This window comes from Juglans microcarpa x Juglans regia, chromosome 1D (genome assembly GCF_004785595.1).
Source record: "Juglans microcarpa x Juglans regia isolate MS1-56 chromosome 1D, Jm3101_v1.0, whole genome shotgun sequence".
Lineage (NCBI taxonomy): Eukaryota > Viridiplantae > Streptophyta > Magnoliopsida > Fagales > Juglandaceae > Juglans > Juglans microcarpa x Juglans regia.
In genome coordinates this window covers 46,020,698-46,044,498 of record NC_054594.1, presented here as the reverse complement: position 1 = coordinate 46,044,498, position 23,801 = coordinate 46,020,698, and the positions used below count along the sequence as shown (strand labels likewise).

Sequence of the window (23,801 nt, the reverse complement as noted above, 5' to 3'; positions counted from 1 at the left end):
TAAGAAATTAAGAAAGTACAGACATATTACATGTTGGTCGTATCTGATACTGATCATGTTGATGGTTAGTACTTCTACAAGAAACATGACCGCAAATTAGAGTGGTGTCTAATTTTTTGAGTGATAAGTAGTTAACTTACTATTTTCACGTACATTTTATGATCTAACTGATAGGTTAATGAAATGGATCGAAAACAAAAGGGCCTCATGCCATGGACCATGTACGTACTACTCATCTATATGCATTCCATTAATGATAGTTTAGAATCCATTTATATACGACCTGCTAGATAGCTAGCTAGGAAGTACGTAATTCCGCCGATAAAGAGAAACACCACCCCCAAAAAAAAAAAAAAAAAAAAAGGGGAAAAAAGAAGGATGATCGTTATATATAAGGGATTATATAAAGAAAAAGAGAAGGTGGAAGGTATATAGAGAATCATTTCTTATGACTGACATTTATATATATTAATTGCATATGATCATTATTTTGGTGAGACTTATTATCATGAATATTATTCCATTAATTATTAATTTTTACAGATATATAATATATGAGTAATGTTACATACATTTATAAAGTGTGCAAGTACCGTACAGTCGTTTTGAAAAAAATAAGGTTTAGTATTAAAAATTATTAATTTTTCATATGGATCCAGTATTTATTCACATTTTTTTTTAAAAATGATTATACGGTACTTGCGTATTCACAATTATAAATATCATTTCTCATATCGTAATATAATTAATTAGATGCATGTTTGTGGACACGTACGTACGAGAGGCTAGCTAGCGTAGATCGATGTTGACCAACTATTACAAGAAAATTATTTATTTGTAATCAATAAATTCTAATGAAATGATTATTTTCTGTTAAAATAAATATATTTTCGTTACAAATAATTGATCACAAATATCTATTTTCCTTATAACGAACGGGACACTAGTGGCGGGGATACTACAACAGATATTTTCAATGGGTCCATCTCAAATATGACGGAAAGCTGGTTGGCCGCGTGCTGCTTAATTTGCATTCTCATCTATACAATTTGATAGCGAGAGAGAGAGAGAGCATATATAAAGTCGTAAGCTTATACGATACTCTCAAGATCGAGGATCATCAACTTTTCAATTCATCTTTGTACATGAATATCATTGTCTCATTCATATCTTTTACACACACACACATATAATTATATATATTTGTTCGTTTGACGTCTAATTTCACATGATTAAAATGACAACAATTCGAGAGAATATTAACTTGCTGGATCATTTTATTCGACTCATGTAGGCCGCCGACTATTCCGTATAGATCAAACCCTTCTTGCCTTGCATGACAAATATTCTTCATTTCAAATGTGAATACATGAGAGTGAAATCTCGAGTCACACGAGTTCATATCAATTAATTACTTAATTTAATATTGATATATATAATATTAGCTGCATGCTTGTTCTGACATTTCGCATATCCATCGGCAGTACTACTTTTATTAGCTATATGCATGCCGTGCAGCATTTAATTATAGTATTGAAATTTGTGACGCACTTTGCTTTTTAAAAAGTCGTGACCAAACTTTCGTACTTGATTCCCATGAGAAATTGTAATTCTATACGATTATAAACACTATCCCCTAAATAAGATTTTTCCAACTTCATCGGCAGGATTCACAAAACGTTGGAATACACGCACATACATGGGACATGAGTACTCCAAAGAACGAGACTAGCTGTACTCGTGATGAAATGGTTCCTTGTACTAGTTATATTTTGTTTTTAATTTTCGTATCATGTCGATCGATCTTTGGGTCTGACGGTCGGTGAATAATAGTCAATGTTTAAGAAAACTGACTCACTGGCCTTATATACTGTCTGGACGCTCAACTTGTACTGTCTGTGATCTCCTGATCTACCAGATAACGTCTAACATTTCAAACAAAACAACCCATTAAACGCTAGCTAATTACTTTATAACAAGTGCCGTAATTGAGCCGGTTTTTTACTTATCGAACTCGAATCGATTCAAAATATTTAAGTTCGAGTTTAAGCTTGAGATTTTTTTTTTATCTTTTATTCAAGTACGACTTGATAAGTTAAACTCTCAATTCAAGCTTGTCTCACAAAAGAGTTTAAGTTGAGTTCGAGCTCGAATTATTTATTATTTATTATTTTTTGAATAAGATTTAATAATTAATAAATTAAATAAATAAAAAAAATAAAAGATCTAATATTGAATTTATACAACTAACAAGTAGAATCTTAATTGAATTATAAAATTTTAAAAAACTTATAAATAATTAAAATATCTAACTAGTTGATATTTATCCAAAATTACAACATATAATATGCCTACATATATTATTAATACATACACTTAATATAATAGCATATATCTATTTCATATATAGTTATCACATACTAGTATATGAAATTATTAAATTTTATCGACTAATTATTATCCAAATTATAAAATATACCTATAAAGTATATTCACTATATAAACATAAGTAATTAGATTACATATTATATATTTAATTATAAAAGTGATATCTTTATATTATTAGCTAATACATACATATATATATGTATATATATAGGTGTATGTATATATTTATCAATATAAGAATGAGTTTTAATTGAGTCGAGCTAATGAGTCGACTCAAGCATAAACAAGTGGGTCTTAACAAGCCTTAACCAAGTCGAGTCGAGTTTTGTCGGATATGTGTCATTTAAAATCGAGTGGATATTTACTTTCACGAACGAGTTATTTTTTTTTCACGAGTTGAGTTTGATTCGACTTTAACCGAGCGAGTATCGAGCGGGATATCGAATATATTGATTCATTTACAATTCTATTTATAACGTGACTTAATTACTCAAAGAAATATTGTTTAATGTCTTTTTATTTTAAAAAAATTTATAAATTACTATGAAACCATCTAGAAAAGAGTTCCACCAAACCATTAAGTCATATAGATGTCCTGAATACTTTGCCAAACAATCGGCTGCAGCATTGGCCATACGGCTTCTATGTTATATTACAACTTTAGGAAATCTTTTTAATAGAACTAGATTTAGGAAATCATTGATCTCAAGAATTAGACTTTTCTAAATAGACACAGACTCCTCGTCTTTTGTAAGCCTTTGAATAACCAACGAAACATCACTTTCCACTTGAAAATCATCAATTCTCAATTGCAAACATAATTGAAGATACCTTAGCAAAGCTAAAAGTTCTACTTCCATTGGATGAATGATCATATCATGCTCGGGTTTGCTAGCTGTAAAGAGCAGCGTACCTTACCAGTTTCATCTCAGGTTTGCTAATTATTATTCCGTAATTGGTTCTAATTAGTTTGATTTATTGCCTTTTATTTTGATAACATGAAAAGAACACGTGGGGAAGTAACATTTACTCAGAACTAGAACTAGCATTTTTTTAATTAGTAATTAATTAAGATCCTTTAGAATTTTTATAATATATGGTATTTTATCAGATGAATTTCTTTAGTTATACATGATCATTGTTTTCAATTTAATAATAAAATCTTTTTACAATATTCCCAATATTCATATATCACTTTCAAATCCGAATATTTAATATTTATGATCGCCTTTTCTTTAGCCAAATCATTTTGGAAGTAATGATCAGCATTATTCATTAATTTTTTTCTCCAACTCGATCGGTCATAAATTATAAGAATCAATTAAATAGTAGTAGTACTACTTCTCGATCTGTATTTCAAATGGTTGTGCTTTTCTAAAGAGTAATATTACGTACAATCTTCATTTAGATACTGTATTATAAGTTTAATTAATTTTTTTTAAAATTATAATAATATTCTTATCAAAATGATACTTTTTTTTGTTTAATAAAAGACTCGCATATACCATCTCCGTTGAGGTGTAAGTAGAATTTTTCATTTCTAAATAAGTTTGGAAATGAAATAGCACGTTAAGTTAAGGAGTCAACACACGAACATACACGCAATTAAGAAAGGCAATGGGTCTTTCGATCTGTACAGAAAGGCAATGGATCTTTGGATCTGTACGTACTTTATTTCTCTTCTTTTTATTTTTTACACGTATATATATCAGTTAATTATTTGTTGGTATTTCACATATGTAAGACTAGTAGTACTAGTCCTTCGACGGCATGTCCAAATCGGTGGCTTGATTTTTCATATATGAAGTCGTGTTGATAATATTGATCGCCGTTCCAGAAAGGAAACTTGCGGCTAATGAGTCCACCCACCCTGCCACACAATATTCCACAAGTAAAAAGCATATTTTCTTTTGGATAAGATCATAAAACACATCCATATAATATATATATATATATATATAACAATTAAGAATTGAAAGATATATATGGATAGGATTTATGTGAAAAAATATCAGTTCCTAGAAAAGATCTCTAGAATATAGAAACTTTTTATTTTTTTGACATATTTTTATATCAGTTTCTATTCTAATAAACAGAGTACTTCAAGTCAACTATGAAGTCTAAAGAAGAATATTTTAATTGCCCCCACACTCTCTCTCTCTCTCTCTCTCTCTCTCTCACGCAAGCGCGATATCAGTACTCTCCTCTTTTGTCTATATATTCACTATCAGGCTTTCACACCTCTTGCATGATTGCATCTCCATAACAAACTTGTACCTGTTGCTAAAACACAGAGAAAGATCAGAACATGGTAGTTGCCGGACCAGGTATCGGTGGTGGCGGCTCTGCTCTTCGGTGGACCGACATGAAGGGCCTGAGCCTCCAAGTTATCACCGGTCGGTGGTTCATGGTGTTTGCCTCATTTCTAATCATGTCCGCCGCAGGTGCCACCTACATGTTCGGTGCCTACTCCAACGACATCAAATCCGTTCTCGGCTATGACCAAACCACCCTCAATTTGCTCAGCTTCTTCAAGGATGTGGGCGCTAATGTTGGCGTCCTCTCTGGCCTGATCAACGAGGTCACGCCCCCGTGGGTGGTTCTGTCCATTGGTGCAGTCCTCAACTTTTTCGGGTACTTCATGATATGGCTTGCTGTGACCAAAAGAATCTCAACACCCCATGTTTGGCACATGTGCTTCTACATTTGCATTGGGGCAAACTCGCAGTCTTTTGCCAACACTGGCTCCCTTGTCCCCTGCGTAAAGAACTTCCCGGAAAGTCGAGGCGTTGTGTTGGGGATTTTAAAGGGATACGTGGGTCTCAGTGGCGCTATAATCACACAAATATATCATGCTATCTATGGGGATGACGCGAGGTCTTTGATTTTGCTTATAGGGTGGCTTCCTTCTGCTATATCTTTAGCTTTTCTTCGAACTATTCGGTACATGAAGGTCATTCGGCAGCAGAACGAACTCAAAGTTTTCTACAATTTCCTATATATTTCACTCGGTCTTGCAGGTTTTTTGATGATTATGATCATACTACAGAACCAAGTGACGTTCACGCAGGGTGCGTATGGTGGCAGCACCACGGCAGTGGTTATCTTACTCTTTCTCCCACTCGCTGTTGTTATTTTGGAAGAGTATAAAGTTTGGAACACCAAGAAACTAGAGATGAATAATGCGGCACCCTTGAAAATAATCACTGAGAAGCTGAACCCAGATCAGGCCGCCCCGTCTGCACCAGCAGCGTCTTCCGGTGCCACAACAAATTCACTCCCCGATCAACCGAGCTCCGAAAAGCAAGTTTCTTGTTGGAAAAATGTATTCAGGCCTCCAGACAGAGGGGAGGATTACACCATACTCCAAGCTCTTTTCAGCGCTGACATGCTAATTCTTTTCATGACAGCAATTTGTGGCGTTGGGGGAACGTTAACGGCCATAGACAACTTGGGACAGATTGGGAAATCATACAAGTACCCAAAGCAAAGCATAAGCACTTTCGTGTCGCTCGTGAGCATCTGGAATTATCTTGGACGCGTAGCCTCAGGATTTGGCTCAGAAATTGTTCTCAAAAAGTACAACTTCCCTCGGCCCCTCCTGCTCACTATGACCCTCGTATTATCATGTGCTGGTCATCTTATAATCGCGTTCAACGTCCCGAAAGGACTTTACGTAGCATCGGTTATCATTGGGTTTTGTTTTGGTGCACAATGGCCATTACTTTTCGCAATAATTTCTGAACTTTTTGGCCTCAAGTATTACTCTACTTTGTACAATTTTGGGTCGGTGGCCAGCCCTATCGGACTATATTTGCTCAATGTGAGAGTCACCGGGAATTTATACGACAAGGAGGCTGAGAAGCAAATGGCAGCATTGGGGCTGAAAAGGGAAGCTGGGAAGGAGTTAGATTGTACTGGGGTCGAATGCTTCAAGTTGTCTTTCATTATAATTACGGCGGTGACTGTATTCGGTGCAATTGTATCGTTCCTTTTGGTGCTCCGGACAAGGAAGTTCTATAAGAGTGACATTTATAAGAAGTTCCGGGAACAGGCCGCTAAGGAGGCCGAGACGGAGATGTCGATGACCACAAATGGTGCTGGACCATCGTAGGCCAAATTATGGTGCATTTATAGGATAATCATATGTATTTTAGGGAAAAAAATTGCAAAAGGATAATCATATGCATTTATTTATAGGTATATATAAAAGTAACGAAGATGTGAAATGGGGAACTCCCATTGGTTTGTATGTAATGTAACACACATGTATAATGTATTAATCGGTGTGATAGACGTGGGATCTTTTTCTCTAGTTTAATTTCTTGTTATTTCATGTTTTTAATTTTTTTTTTCATTATCTATGCGAGGCAATACATGTTATCTCTAGATCAGGTACGCGAGGCATTTTTTTTTTATTGTGTTTGGAATTTAATGATGAAAATTATTATGCCCCTTCATGATTTTAATTATTATTATTGTTTTATAAATGATGATAGGGCGCGATTAATTAGGTTAGTTGGACCGGAGCTAGGCTAGCAGCTAGTCAAGTTTGCACGTCACATTCCCTACCCCCCATTAAATTCCAGAAAGCTAGCTCTAGCACGTACAGCTCAGTTTATGGTGAGAGAGAGAAAAAAGAACCCATTTCTTGTGGCACGGGTTAATTTGAATATGATCTATTAATAATATAAAGTCGTAGATCATGTACGTGTAAGTTTGGCGTATATGTTTTTTTTAATTAGATAAATTTATAATTAGGATCGTGAAAAAATATACTTTTCAATAATAGATCTATTATTTTTTAAAACGAGTTCACATAATTTATTTAGTCTAAAACTATATCTAATATTAAATTAGAAAAAATCTATTCATCGTCTCAATTCTTATCATCCTTCCATCATTTCATGATATTGTATTAAATGATAAGTTTACAAGTGAAATGTAATAGATAATTTTCAACTACCTAAAACCACATCATAAGATGATGAAAAGATGATGAAAGTTAGGATGATGAGTAGCATTACTCGTTAAATTAACGTAAAGTCTTGATCTATTAATGTGATCTACGAAGTTCGTATTTATCCATGTTTGTCCAATGAATGGATTCTCTGACCTTCACTCAAACTTGTATATAACTTCTTCTTTTAATCTTAGACCATTACCCAGTCAAGAAAATTGTGATGAAGTGGATAACTGGGTGCAAGAGTTAAACGGAGGCCGTCAGCCCTCATATATATTAATTTACAGTCAAGGTGACGGATTGTGTTGGACCTATCTAGCTTATATAGGAGGAAAATCATGCACAGTTACAAATATAAAGTATATGTAGTTTTGTTTTATTTTTCCGGCGCTAAAGACCTAGCCGAATGCATGGCCGCTTCCTACACGTTATATATATATATAGGACTAATTAAAGAAATTTGCATTGATCTAATTCTTTGCTGACTTTTAGATTATGTACAAGGTCAGCAGTATTTGACGACCAAGACTCAATTAAGCAGCCTAATTAGAACCATATTGCATGAAGTTCCAACATGTTCTACTCCTTTAATATTTCCTTCGGGAGCGGGTTTTCCTTATATATATAACTTGTCGATCTTGATCTGTGACCTGCATGCATATGGTCTGGTCTGTACTTTTATTGTTACTTTTGGGTCATATGATCATTCCTTGGTTCATCCATTCATTAATATAATACAGTACCATGGAAATTCACGAGTGCACAATGCCACAAACTCCAGCTACTTCTCGTGAAACCACAATATTTGAAAGTTGGCTCTTAACATTTTTATATTCCGAGGCCTCGTTAAGCTATATATGATGAAAGAAGAAAAGATGAAATTCATGTCCAAAAACACACCTAATAAATAAGTTTACAAGTAAATTATTGATCGTTAAAAATTACTATATATGACGAAGCAAGCTGGGAAGCAATCAAGTTGAAGTATTGTTCGATCAATCCAAACTGATCTACTTGTTTTATTCTTTTTAAAGCGATAAAGCTGCAATCTCTGTCTATATATGTCTCAGAGTCTCTCACGCATATGCACACGTACGTATTTTGTGTCTATAACTATAGTTTTTTCTTCAAGAAAAAAGTCGCAAGTAGTACTGTTTGGTGCAACTAACAGAGTACTGAAAGAAATGGAGGCTGCCAGACCAAGTGGAGGTGGAGGGGGCCTGGCTAGCAAGAAGCGGTTCATTACCCAAGTGCTCACAGGGCCATGGTTCTCGGTTTTCGCATCATTGCTAATCATGTCCACCGCCGGAACACCCTACGCATTTGGACTGTACTCCAACGTCCTCAAATCCGTCCTCGGATATGACCAGAGCACCCTCAACTTGGTCAGCTTCTTCAAGGACGTTGGTACCAACGTCGGCGTCCCAGCCGGCCTCATCGCCGAGGTCACACCAACGTGGTTTGTTTTATCACTGGGTGCAGTCATGAACTTCTTTGGGTACTTAATGATATGGCTGGCAGTGACCGAGAGAATGGCAAAGCCCCACGTATGGATGATGTGCTTGTACATCTGTCTTGGGGCAAATTCAACCGCTTTTGCCAACACTGGAGCACTCGTCACCTGCGTGAAGAACTTCCCAGAAAGCCGCGGGATCGTGTTAGGGCTTCTAAAGGGATACGTCGGCCTTAGTGGTGCTATACTCACCCAACTCTACCATGCTATCTATGGTAACGACTCAAAATCATTGATTTTGCTAATAGGATGGCTTCCGGCCGCGATATCTTTCGCTTTTCTACGAACTATAAGAACCATGAAGTTCAATCGGCTACAGAACGAGATCCAAGTTTTCTATAATTTCTTATATATATCACTTGGCCTCGCCGGGTTTCTGACGATCATGATTGTAGTACAGCAAAAGGCTACATTGACGAAGAGCGAGTACAGTGGCAGTGCAGCTATGGCACTTTTCTTGCTCTTTCTTCCGCTTGCTGTCGTTATCATGGAGGAGCGTAATCTTTGGAAGAGCAAGAAATTATCGGTCAATAACTCTTCCAAGGCGCTGAAAATAATCACCGAGAAGCCGAGCACGGAAACTAGTACTGAACTCTCCGTTCCCCAAGCCTGCAGTAGTACTTCAGAGACAATCAATTTGGCCCCTGAACGAGATGCAAGAAAGCAAGTTTCATGTTGGGGAACCATATTTACGCCGCCGGATAGAGGGGAGGACTATACCATACTCCAAACACTCTTCAGCATCGACATGTTGATACTATTCTTTTCGGCAATTTGTGGCGTTGGAGGCACCTTAACGGCCATAGATAATCTGGGACAGATGGGAACGTCGCTCGGATACCCAGCTCGCAGCATAAGCACCTTTGTCTCTCTTGTAAGCATATGGAATTATCTTGGGCGGGTGGTGGCGGGTTTGGTCTCCGAAATTCTTTTGAAAAAATACAAATTCCCACGCCCTCTCCTGCTCACTCTAGTCCTCCTATTCGCTTGTGTTGGTCACCTTCTGATTGCTTTTAATCCTCCTGGCGGTCTCTATGTGGCATCCATAATCATCGGGTTTACTTTCGGGGCACAATGGCCGTTAATTTTCGCAATAATTTCTGAAATTTTTGGCCTTAAATACTACTCGACTCTGTACAATTTTGGGTCAGTGGCAAGCCCAATTGGATTATATATACTCAACGTTAGGGTAACTGGACATTTATACGACAGGGAGGCTGAGAAGCAGCTGGCCGTTTTGGGACTCGAGAGGAAGCCAGGGGAGGCTTTAAACTGTACTGGGGTCGATTGCTTCAAGCTGTCTTTCGTTATAATTACGGCAGTGACGTTGTTTGGCTCGCTTGTTTCCCTCGTATTGGTGCTCAGGACTAGGAAGTTTTACAAGAGTGACATTTACAAGAAGTTCAGGGAGGAGGCGCGAGCAACCGAGGAGGTCGCGATGGCTGGAAAATCCTTGGATACCAATGGTGCTGGCCAGAGCCGTTGACTTTATGACAACGTACAAAAGTAAAAAGATCTTAGAAGGAAGAGACAGATCATGGGCACGCATATCATGTTTATTTGATAAGGATCGGAACAAAAACTCGGGTTTATTTTTAGAAAAATGCTACTACTTTGCCGACTTAATTTATTCCTTTATTTTGATGATTTCTATATTTTTATTTTTTTTATTTAATAGTTAAAAATTAATTATTAATGTATTGATATATTTTTATATTTTTAAAAATATTTTAAAAGAATAAAAAAATATAAATCAAAAAATTAAATAAGAATAAAAATGTTAATTTGACCAAACGGTCAAATAGAATGCTGCTCAGACGATATAGTAGCAGCACTCTTATTTTTAATACAAAATGGGTTTAATATTGTTTTTCTTTTAGTTCTTTACTTTTCCCATACGAATTACTCCAAATATCCCCCGCAAATTAAAAGAAAAAAAAAGGATCAGTGACATATCAAGAATTATCTCTTAATTGTCTTATAAATTCTTTTTTTTTTCTAGGTTTTTCTCTTCATATATATATATATATATATATTTCTTCGGATGAGAATTTAATTTGGAAAACGAGAGACATGTTATCTCTTAATTTGTTATATGATTCAGCCTTTATTTCATAAATTTCCTTCCATATGGAATAAAAGCTGTCTCATACTATTTTATAAGTTTAGTCGGAATAAAATATATAGCGGCTGGTGGATGATGATCAATGATCATACACTGTTGGCCGAACAAGTATTTTATTTTATTTTTTTACTGTAAAGAAAACAAATAAGAGAGAGAGAGGTTTGTTTTTTTAGACGGATGAAGATGCTTTTGAATATTCAGAACTATTATCGACAATAAAAGAATAATTAATCCAGAAGGATGACTAGACACCGGTCAACTTACATTTGAATTATTCAATTAATCCAGAGGCAATTACGAGGAGACAGAACCCACTGATGGTGAGCTGGCCAGTCATCCATTCTTCGGCCGGTTTGGTTAATTTAGATCATTTTCGTATATAAAATTAAATAATCTTATCTTATTTCATTTTATCTAATTTAATTATTATAATTTTTTTAAAATTTTAATATAAAATATAATAAATAATTTAAAATTTAAAATTTTCAAATTTTAAAATAAAAAATAATATTATAATAATATTTAATTTAACTTTTAATAAAATATTTCATCTGAACCAAACGAGACTTTATACTTTTTGTGATTTTTATTGTTTGATCATTTGTAGTTTCCCTTTTTTTTAAGGAAAAAAATAAAAGAAATTGAATCAACTCGCTTTCAGGTATAAAATTATATTCTATACGATAATTTAATTCATATAAGAGTTGAAAAGATTGTCTGTCAATATTTTATAGAGTTGATATGCTCTTTATTTTATTTCTTCATATTAAGAAAGAAAATTTATTTATAAATTTTGATACTCCAAATATATTATTGATGCGAAAGTTTTTTTCACATCTATTAGCATTAATTTTATAATTTTGATTATTTTTAGGATTATAATAGATCATATAACTAATAACAGAGGGTATGTTTACATCAATTTAATTATAAATAGCATTAATGTTCAATAAAGAAAATGGCAGCGGGAACATTGGACGGTTTGACTACAAAAACGTACCTGTCGATCCAACAAAGCTGAGCCCACACGTGAAAATGAAGTTTTCAATAGGCCACGGCACGCAGGCACTCTATAGAAGTTGATCTTTGAGAAAAGATATTTATAATTATAAATTGTATAACTATTATATAATAATTTTGTAAAAAATAATAAACTATAAGATTCACATAAAAAAATTAATTTTTTAATAATAAATTTTATTCTTTTTTAAAACGATTACGCGATATTTATATACTTCACAATTATATATAAAATTACTTTTTAATACGTAATGAGCTAGGCTACTAGGCCATTCGATCGGTAACAACTTGGGCTGGCCATTTTTGTTGATTCACGAGTCTGCTTTGATAATGCAGAAGGATTTGGATTAGAATTATTTTTTTATTTTTTTATTTTTAATACCACATATCTATTATTGTCGGTCGGACCAAACGAGAAACATAAATTCAAAGCAATTAATCTGAAGTCAGAGTCTTCTCAACTTAAAGGTATTAGCTAGGAAAGCGGGACAATAATATTGTTGATTGTCTCTGGGGTGAATGGTGGGACTTTCGCTGTCTCGATCAGCTTGTTCATCTATATCTCTCTCTCTCTCTCTCTCTCTCTCTCTCTCTCTCTCTCTCTCTATATATATATATATAATTTAATTTCATTCCTTTGAAATAATGGTTTTGATCACGCATTGAAATTCATATAAATTAAGTTCAATATATATATATATATATATGCATGATGAGATTGCGAAAGTTCTACAAAGTTTACGGGCGAACTTGACAATTAGACACATCGATTATGTGTCCATAAAAACTATATATATATATATATATGTATATGTATATATGTATATCTAGCTAGCTAGATCATTTTAAATATATAGTAAGTATACTTATTTTAGTATTGATTTGGTGTGGACGAGCTAGCTAGAGATCACACGCAAATTATTGCAGCATACATGCATATATTCCGAGTTCTGAGATATAAAATATGAGTGGTCGGTAGAGATCAAGGGTACGTAGTTAATTGTCAATTGCTCAACGCTCTCGACCATGTGGAATCGCTGGATTTGGATCCACTGAAATCGGCATGAAGTATGGTCATATATCGATACAGCAAGGCCGGGGGCAATTATATATTTATATATCTATAGCTAGCTAGCTCCTCGAGGGAAATAAAATTAATAATATTCTAGCTAATTGCCTAGCTAATTTCACAACTTGTATAACCTCTTCTACCTACTTTTGCCATCTAAAGCTGGAGGAATTTAATCTTCAATTAAATAAATTACCCCTTCAAACTACATGATCACCGATTGACCCGTTTTGATTTCAAGAAGTGATATTATTTATAGTTATAATATGTGTAAGCAACGCTCACTTATTTTTAAAAAATAAATAAATATAAAACACATGAATCATTTTAATTTTTTAATAATAGATCTCACTTTTTTTCAAAAGAAATACATATCACTTGCACAACATGTGATATATTTAGCATTTCTTTTTAACTTTTGTTTTGTTTCCCATGGGAAAGAAATACATATGTGTATGTGTATGTATATATATATGTGTGTGTGTGTGATATCTGATCATTATACTCCATCTTGGTTTCTAGGCACAAATAATAATCTTATAGGTTCACAACTTTGTTTTGTAACAAATCTTCATGAATGAATTGTCATAGTGAATTTTATGTCTTCTCTCAATGTTCATTTAGTATAGCTAACTATTTATCAATGTTCTCTTCATTTAAAAATAAAATTGCATGAAGGATATTTTCCTCAAGAATATGGTTGACAGCGATGGACCTATGAAGGGGCAGGGGGTCATAGCCACCCCAAAGTTTGAAAAAAAAAATATATATATTATTTTTTTATAATTTAATAGGATTATATTAATCTCATCTTGTGTTGGTCCCCTCTCTAAAAAATCATCTTGCCCCCTCTACAAAATTATTTTGATCTTATAGATTATTTTGACCTAGAAATAGAATAAAAAATATTTTATTATAGTTTTAACTTTGCTTCTCCCAAACAAATTTCAAGTTCTGCCACTAATCGCTGACAGGAAAACAAAGGAAAATCACATATTTTATATTCATATATGTATTGTGTGCAATTTTTTTTAAGTAAACAATTGTATTAATAATAATAGGCATAACCAAATTACATAAGATGATATACAAGAGATAACACCTATTTAGGGCAAGAAGAAACGGATCGTGTGCATTTATTGTGAATGAACATCCAGAATGTTGTTTATTTTAATCTTTGGTTATGAGTGTGTGCGCACAAGTGAAAGCAAGATAGCTTTTGGCGCTAAGTTTACATATATTGAGTTTATTTCCTTGTCGGGTTATTGGCAACTTAGAGCAGTGGCACCATGGAGCCATGCGTCAACATAGATATCTAACTCTGGAAGCTCGTATAAAAATTCTCCTCTGTACTGCTAAAGGCGTAAAAATACATACCTTAATTTGATAACTTAACCTTTTCTCGAGTTTCAACTCCTTGAAACTTATGATTACATTTGCAAGCTGGCTTATTTACATGAGGCTATTGAGCCTAAAGTTGTCCATTGAGATATCAAATCAAGCAATATATTGATTGATTTGAACATAAAGGTAATTCGCTAAAAGATTATTTTAAGCTTTTTTTCATGCTTGAATCATTTATATCTTAATCAAAATTTTCCTTTCTTATAAAGAATATATTTCCTTGTTGCCAGAAGGATGAAAGCTTGAGGCAAGCCACAAGTGAGGAGGAAGAAAGAGCTGAGGCTGAATTGAGAAACAATGCATTCCAGTCAACCTATATATACAAAAGGATTAGAGTATTCACATTCGATTTCTTATAATTTTTCTTAAATTTTAGTTAGAAATCAAACTTCTTATAATTTTCTCTTAAATTTTACTCATCTTTAAAAAAACTCTACATCTCATTTCCTATCTTTTCTCTATTCTATTAAAATAATATTTTTTATTATTTCTTTATTATTCTTTCTACTATTTTATTTCTACATCTTTAACTATTCCCTATAAAATATATATAAAAATTTATTTAGGGAATGAATAGTGACTCCCCAAATATAGGGAGTCAATGTTCAAATCTTAAACATATACCTTAAAATAGGGAATCGGATGAAGTGCTTATTTTGTCAAAAAGTTAAGTTGACTCCCTAGAATTTAGAGATTTAGGGAATATAGGGAACCTCTAGGCATTAGAATCGCTGCGGTTGGAACAAACTCTTCCTATTAAAGTAGAGGAAGATGAAAATCTAGTTTTTACAGATGACGATGAGGATCTTTATAAATCTTTAGAAAGAGCAAGGAAAGTGATGCTTAAAAAGCAAGAGGAGGAGGTGGCATTTGGTCCTCAAGCAATTGCACTTCTTGTCACCACTAACATGACCAGCAGCGAAATTGCTGAAGATCAAAACCCCACTACTGGAGAGTCACAAGAAAATAAGGTCGTCTTTACAAAGATGGAGGAGTTTGTTTGGGGTCTCTATTAGCTTGATGAAGGTATATATAAGCCCTTTTAGCTAACCAAACTCATGATATACAATTCAGTTTCAGTTGTGTGCTTCAGTCCAAAAAATCTAGTGTACATTAATTTGTAATGTTTAGTGTATCCTAAGCAAACATTTTTAATTTTATTTTCAGAACCCCAACATACCGACCTCATGTCATGATCAAATTATATTTCATAACATCCAAAAAAACAACTTCATCCTTATGTAAATATATTCCACTTCTTATGCCAAATTAAAAAGTCAAAGGTGCAAGATACCTATCAATCTAAAGTCAATGTACACACATTATGATCTCAACAAAACACAAGCGAGAGGAATAAGTATGAGTTTATTTATTGCTATTGGTTGTTAATGAGTTTTGCTCCATATAATATTACTTGTGTCTTTCATAATGGTGCCTAATGAGTTTGTTACTTTACTAAAAGAAAATTTATGGCATGAAAAATATGACTATCTCTAAAGTGTAGAGAAGAGAAATCAACATTTAGCTCCGGTTTGGTTACACAATTCAGATTCATCTCATCTGTCCTGTAAGTAATTTTTCCTATCTACACACACTATATTCATCTCTAAATTTTAAAAACATCCACTTAAATGAACAGTAATAAATAGTGAATATTGACAATGAACAGTACACTTTACGGCTTTCTAATCAACAGTGAGACCCACACCTTTTTCAAATCTAAAAAATTAAAAACTATCTCATCTTATTTCATTATCCAAACACACCTAAAAATAAATTATTTCATCTCATCTTAACTCAAAAATTTTACTATTATTCAAAATATCTCATCTCATAATTGCGTAACCAAATAGGACTTTAGTTTCATAGTCTCTTAAAATAAATTTCTAGGCATGGAAAAAAGAGCATCATTTCTATTCTATTTGTGTAACTTCTTTTACTGTTAAATGGCTTCCCAATGGAAGCTATTGGTTGATTAAGCAATGTGAGAAACTGTCAATTCTGTCACTTGATAACGCGCGTTTGGTACTTGAATACTTGAATCACGCTATTTTCCCAACCAAACATAGAAAATGGTACTTTTCTATGCTATGCTTATGTTTATTATTAAAGGTGAATATATTGAATATATAATCAGTTGCTGAAGAAATAATTGGGCAGATTTAGAAGAGAATCAGAAGGAACGCAAGGCTTAAACAATGAAGTTTTGAAAATCTCTGTTTTTTTTTTTTTAAAGTCGTTTGTTTACACCGTTCCTGAATTCTTACATGAGTCCTTAAAGAGCTTTCAACCAATTTCATGCATGACTATTTTGTGACAACTCATGATGACTTTAAACAATGATCGAAGGCTTCAAATGAAAATAACAATCTTGCGTACTGGTAGATATGATTAAAGAAAAACATTGCAGTTCCATTGACTTTGCTAGATAATCAATTAGTACTTCGATCGATCAGTGTTTGGGTTTATACATTTGATGAATCGCGCTATTTTCCCAACCAAACATAGAAAATAGTGTTTAAATATTGTTTCTATGTTTCTCTCAAGGAAAGCTCACGGCTAACATCCAATGACAATTTATTTCCATAATATTTTTTTTCTTCTAACTAGGAAAACGTGTCTTGCACGTTACACTTCTGCTAGTGTGTATATATATTCGTGATGAAGAGATCAGCTGCTACGCCCACCGAAAATTCGGTACCGAAGAGGTACCGAGTAGTATCCATATAATTCAGATGGCTCTAGTTGTTGTCGGTCAAAATTGATGGGCATCCACGAAAATCATTCACTATTAAATAAGAACAATTAGAGAATACACGAAACTGGATTTTTCCAAGATTACAAAGTTTCAAGTGGTACTGCCTGCCCGTCCAAAGTCCAACTTGAAAGGATATGTTTAATTTTCTTCCTTTCACACACAACAAATATATAATCCGAACGTTGACTAGACGGGTATAATTTGTTTGATAAATTTTGTTTCATCACCATGTGTAAAATCAGCACTAGTACTGCTACATATTACGTACTGCGTGACGTTATATTATAAAATATCAGTACTTTTAGTACTGCATGCTAATGCCAGAGTTTCGTTATATTAATATTGCGTTCGATGCATCAATATCAATGTATCAACTGGATAATGTCTTTTTAATTGATTATTTACCCGTATTTCTCCGCAAGAGGCAAAAACGCTGCTCGAAGTGACTCGTGACTTTGTAGTTAAAATGGCAGTATAATCTCCAGAGAAGTGAGCAAAAGACTTGGCAATAATCAAGTAGTGAGTGAGAAAGAAAGAAAGAGAAAGGGAAATAAATATGGTGATTCCCGGATGCTGTGGTAGTGGGGGTGGTGGTGGAGGCCGGTTTGCGGAGATGAAGGGCCTCACCCTCCAAGTGCTCCTGGGGCGGAGATTCATGATGTTCGCGTCTCTTCTAATCATGAACACTGCTGGCTTGAGCTACATCTTCGGCCTCTACTCCGGCGAGATCAAGTCCAAGCTCGGTTATGACCAAACCACTCTCAATTTGATCAGCTTCTACAAGGACTTGGGCGCAAACATCGGCGTCATCTCCGGCCTTATCAATGAGATCACACCCCCGTGGGTGGTCTTAGCTATGGGCGCGTCTTTCAGCTTTTTTGGCTACTTCATGATCTGGCTCAGCGTCACCGGAAGAATCGCCAAGCCCCATGTCTGGCAAATGTGTTTGTATATATGCATTGGCTCCAATTCACAACCTTTCGTCAACACTGGAGCGCTTGTCACCGCCATAAAGAGCATCCCTGAAAGCCGTGGAATCGTCATTGGTGTTTTGAAGGGTTACACGGGTCTTAGTGGCGCAGTTATCACTCAGGTTTACCATGCTCTCTACGTCGATGACGCCAAGTCTTTGATTTTGCTCATAGCGTGGCTTCCTTCTGCTATATGTCTGGTTTTCCTTCGAACCATTCGGGTCATCAAGGCTACTCGGCAGCCAAACGAGATCAGACTTTTCTATAATTTCCTCTATATCTCGCTTTGTCTTGCGGGGTTTTTGATGGTCGTGATTATAGTAGAGAAAAGAGTCGACTTCACACAAAGCGAGTATGGAGGAAGCGCAGCCGTGGTGCTTTTCTTGCTGTTCCTCCCACTTGCCGTCGTTATTATGGACGAGTATAAGGTTTGGAAGAGCAAGAAAGAAGCTCTGAACGATCCCGGATCATTGAAAATAACTACCGAAGAGGCAACCCCGACGAAGAGCCCTGTCCATCCACCACAAACTGGCACTTCCACAATTTCGCTTGCGGAACCAGGAGCTGAAAAAGAACAAGTTTCTTGTTGGAAGACCATGTTTCAGCCACCGAATAGAGGGAGGACTATACCATACTCCAAGCACTTTTCAGCATCGACATGTTAGTGATATTCATTGCAACAATTTGTGGTCTTGGGGGCTCGTTAACGGTGATAGACAACTTGAATCAGATAGGAAGTTCCTTAGGATACCAGAAGAGAAGCATAAGTACTTTTGTGTCTCTGGTAAGCATTTGGAACTATCTCGGACGTGTGGTCGCAGGTATTGCCTCGGAAATGTTCATAACAAAGTACAAGTTTCCTCGCCCTCTCATCCTCACACTGGTCCTCCTTTTATCCTGCGTGGGTCACCTCCTAATCGCCTTTAACGTCCCGAACGGCATCTATGTGGCATCAGTGATTATTGGGTTTTGTTTTGGTGCACAATGGCCACTGCTCTTCTCAATAATCTCTGAACTTTTTGGGCTTAAGTACTACTCTACGCTGTTCAATTTTGCAGCGGTGGCTAGCCCAATTGGGTCATACTTGCTCAATGTGAGGGTTGCTGGGCATCTATACGATAGGGAGGCAGAGAAGCATATGGCAGCGTTGGGGCTCAAAAGGAAGCCCGGGGAGGACTTGAACTGCACTGGGGTTGACTGCTTCAAATTGTCTTTCATTATCATAGCCGCCGTAACCTTCTTTGGCACACTTGTTTCGCTCATCTTGGTGATTAGGACCATGAAGTTCTACAAGAGCGACATTTACAAGAAGTTCCGAGAGGACGCGAATCATGTTGTCGAGACTGAAACCACGATGGCTGCAAATGGTCATGTTCGACAGACAGAATTGGCACAGCGTAACTAACAATAATGAAGTCCGGATAGGGACAAGGAACCAATTTGGGAGCCATTTATGACCCATCGATCTAATTTATGTCCATAAGCGACAGATTTGGATCACTTTATTTATACTTCTTGCGATGTTGTAATTTAGTCTCTCTCTCTTTTTTTTTTTCTTTTTTTCTTTTTTTTTATGCCCTTTTATCCTGTAAAATTAGATCTTGTGTACTTGTTTTATACGTTTATAAGAAGATTTCAGGGTTCTGTCTGATAGTACTCGATTTTACGATTAATGATGATGCATGATGGTTGCTTATAAAAAAAAATAACGTTCTTATCAAATATTTCAATTATTTATACAAGTTTTAAATAAATAAATTCTTGTAAAAAACTAGACTATCATAAAAAAAGTGCAAAAAAGTATTTTTTATTAGTGTGTCGACTCACTTTTTTATAAAAAATTTATATGAAGTTTATCTATTTAAAATTTTTAGCTAACATTACTCATATTTTATATGTCAGCCGAAATATATATTCTAGTTCTTGACTTACAACGATATGCATATATCGGTTTTTACACAAATGGAATACCTGTTGGCTGTTGATTCCAAAGGCCAAGAACTTGCTGCCATGTTTTTGTCATCATTGCCATAGAGAACGGAAAGGTTATGGGGGAAAAACTGCAAGAGATCGATTTGGATCCCCGTAGTGTAACCCTATGATTAGGTAATCAAAGCCCGATAACGTCCTGATCATGAGACGTACTGTTGTCATTGCTAAATGGCCCGGCCACATTATTCAATGTAACCCATGAGATGCAAAACAAAACGACATAAATGTCTGTTGATATCGGCTGGTAAGGATATTAAAATGAAATGATTTTAGATAAATTAAATAAAATATTTTTAAAATATTATTATTATTTTGAGATTTAAAAAAATTGAATTGTTTATTATATTTTATATAAAAATTTAAAAAAATTATAATAATAAAATGAGATGAGATGAGATGATTTTTGTGTCTAAATCTTTTAAAATTTGTTGCGCTTCCACTGTACTTGGATACTGTTATAAAATTCAGAATAATCATTATCACTCTGTACAATCTGCTTTTATTTTATTTTTTTATGGACAATATTCTTTTAAACTTAAAAAATTTTAAGTTGTAGCTAATTAATCTAAATGAAGTACTTTCTATATTGCCTCATTTTTGATATACAATTCTGTTTTAAATTTAGATAATTCAGATTTCAGCTGATACATACATGCTACATGATCAAAAATTCAAATATCAATTAGCTAGTTTCGTTACCAGCTCCCGGCCGTGTGTTGTATGCATGTTCTGCATTCGTGTTTTTAATTTCTGCCAACGTTAAGTTTAATTTGTAAGAACCATGAATTTGATGGATGACTCGTAAGCTGCTCATGCGGTGCATAGTTTGGTAAAGATTAATAATTTTTACAAATTTTAAATATACAAGTATTGTGCAGGTCTTCATAAAAAGTGAATAAAAAAAGTATAAAAGATAATTTTTTTTAGACCAACTTTTTACAAAGAACTTGGAGAAGTCTAGCATGCCGGGCAAAAAAAAAAAAAAAAAAACACATACCCTGCATTACCCTTTCACAAAAAAGACTCTAAACTCTAAAGTCACTATAAGAAAAAATAGAATTTTGTAATCAATTTATTGTAATTAAAAAATAATTTGTAACTAATTTTAATTGTAAATAATCATTTTGTTAAAATTAACTAGTTGAAAATAAACAATTTTCTTACGGTGAGTCTAAACCCTCGTATGTTTTTTTTTTTATGGATTTTCTCTTCAAAATGAGACGCCGTAATTTATAAAAATGAAAGCACAAAAATTTTACAAGACTGGTACCGGATTTCTTACTAATTAAGCATTATAAACGATAACTTATCTTCAAATGATGGGAGATATCATTAAGCACCAATATATATACCAAACGATCAAAGTACATTAGAATACTGTACTTTTGCCTAGTCACAACCTCTCATGAGATGATAATTAATTCCTAAATAGTCAAGCTCATGTAGCAATTTTAATTCTTTAGCCAACGTTGATCAGATTAATCCATTAATATCTACCTCTGTTATTTGCAGTCTTAAAATTTACAATAATTCTCGCGTATTTCCTTAAAATAAAGTGAATAAATATAAAAAAAAATTATATTTTTAATTGTGACCCCAATTTAAAAAAAAAAAAAATTGCAAAAAACGACACATTTCCAGACTATATATAGGCTATAGCATTACCTGAATATATATATATATATATATATATATATATATATATATATATATAATGCCCGGACTGATCGCAGCATGCAACAAATGTCTGTTCGTTTGAGAGCCAACAAAATAAATGTTAGTCTTTAGAATTGTTAATTTAAATCGTCTTAGCGGCATTAGTTACGCAACTGAAACAATAGGCCGGGCAACTAATTTGACGTTTTTTTTTTTTAATTTTATTTATTTATTTTTTATTTTTATATTAGCAAGACTTCATTAAATTATAAATATAATATATGGGGAGGGGGTGAGGTTCTCAACAAAAGCTCCAAAATAATAGAAAATAGTACAAAGTGATGAATGAGTTTATTTGGGATCAATTTTTTGGTCCCTACTCCTATCCTACGATAGGACACCGTCCTATAGAAAGACGGAAATATGTTCGCCAAAAAATAAACAATGGAACCACCGCTAGTGACGGTGGAACCTTTGTTGGAAGCAGTGAAGGTGGCGGATGTACTGTCACATATTGCCTAGAGATCATTTTTAGAGAGGTCCACAATTCCTCTTACAAGAGCACTGGCTAGGGAAAGCGGTAATATAGGGTAGCAGTCAGAATCTAAGCCGAGTTGACGGTGACGGGCCATTCGTTCACCGTCAATACAGCCGAGTTGACGGTGAACGAATGAGCAGATCTGAAGGACCTGAGGCCTTTGAAGCCGGTGGGGCCGTGCGTGGCCTCCAATGCTGCTCCAGGACACGGCTGCGAGTAGAAAATCCGCACGGCATGGGCGTGCATGCGTCGAACTCACTAAGCAGAAACACGTTTTTCTTCTACTAACATGAAGATCGACAACCAGAAAGGTTGAATCGGCATCGTATGTTGGTCGAAGATTGTTGGAAAGCAGTAAATCAACGAGGATCGACGCAACGGAAGAAAAAAAAAAAAACCTTTGCGACTGGCTAGGGGAGGAGGTGGTCAAAGCCTGAGCACCGAACCCCCTCCCCTAGTGAAAACGAGAAGAAACTTGGTCTGTGAATTTAACAGAGAGAAGAAGAGGGAGAAAGAGATCAGGATGGGTATAGAATTTTTTATTTTATTTTTTCATTAATGTCTTTGGATTTCCATGGATCGAACAGTCAATTAATTGGAATCGTCTTAATTAATTCATATTTAATAAATCAGTCGGTAACAATTATTTTTGAATATATCAAAGAAATCCAGCTTGATGAGACGATCGACCTCGATCGGGGTTCCTCATCAAAGTGCATGCATGGGACTTCCAATTCGTAAGGAAAATAAAGTCTTGCGGAAGTTTATTAATTAGTATCTTTTAAAAGAATCTCATGATCTGGAAGTCAGGACCGTTGGCAATCTGGCCGGGACGCCGGTGTACACCCACGGACTAGATCTAGATACTCTTAATGAACAGTCGAAATATTGCTGTAAAGAACTCTAATTTATAACCTGATCATGATTCAGCGTGCATGAAACTGGCTAATTATAAGTTGCGATTTGAATAGTGAATTGATCAAATGAGATAAATTGAGATAAAAATTAAAAGTTGAATAAAATATTATTAGAATATTATTTTTTAATATTATTTTTATTTTAAAATTTTAAATTATTTATTATATTTTAAATAAAATTTTAAAAGATTTATAAGAATTAGATAAGATAAAATGAAACGCTTTTTAGGCTGAAAGGAGACAATTGTTTGCATTCCTTTGATAAGGTATTGGTGAATCATTAAGGAAAAAAATTAAAAGTTCTGTAGTCAAATCATCTGTGAGGTCCACATGACATGCATCTAATTTACTGATCTATTCAAATTAAGTGGTTAATAATTAATTAAGAAAACCCTGTAACCTTGAAAAACACATAAAATTCAAGACAGATTGGATGGCCATGCATGGGGAATATTACAAAATTAATAGAGAATATAGAACGTGGGTC

The 23,801-nt window shown here is 34.5% G+C and overlaps 3 protein-coding genes across 3 annotated transcripts; all 3 read left to right on the top strand.

Annotated features, from left to right (window-relative positions):
* Window positions 1-4,580: 4,580 nt before the first annotated feature.
* LOC121263565 (protein NUCLEAR FUSION DEFECTIVE 4-like) lies at window positions 4,581-6,525 on the top strand. Its single transcript, XM_041166531.1, has one exon. The coding sequence runs from the start codon at window positions 4,697-4,699 to the stop codon at window positions 6,500-6,502; it is 1,806 nt and encodes a 601-aa protein (XP_041022465.1). The 5' UTR covers window positions 4,581-4,696; the 3' UTR covers window positions 6,503-6,525.
* Window positions 6,526-8,434: 1,909 nt separating this feature from the next.
* Window positions 8,435-10,431, top strand: LOC121263558 (protein NUCLEAR FUSION DEFECTIVE 4-like). Its single transcript, XM_041166520.1, has one exon. The coding sequence runs from the start codon at window positions 8,536-8,538 to the stop codon at window positions 10,348-10,350; it is 1,815 nt and encodes a 604-aa protein (XP_041022454.1). The 5' UTR covers window positions 8,435-8,535; the 3' UTR covers window positions 10,351-10,431.
* Window positions 10,432-17,501: 7,070 nt separating this feature from the next.
* LOC121263552 lies at window positions 17,502-19,786 on the top strand. The gene is given in 3 exon segments (XM_041166507.1): window positions 17,502-17,677; window positions 17,726-18,829; window positions 18,832-19,786. Coding segments are annotated over 2 exon segments (1,818 nt in total). The 5' UTR covers window positions 17,502-17,677; window positions 17,726-17,796; the 3' UTR covers window positions 19,617-19,786.
* Window positions 19,787-23,801: the final 4,015 nt, after the last annotated feature.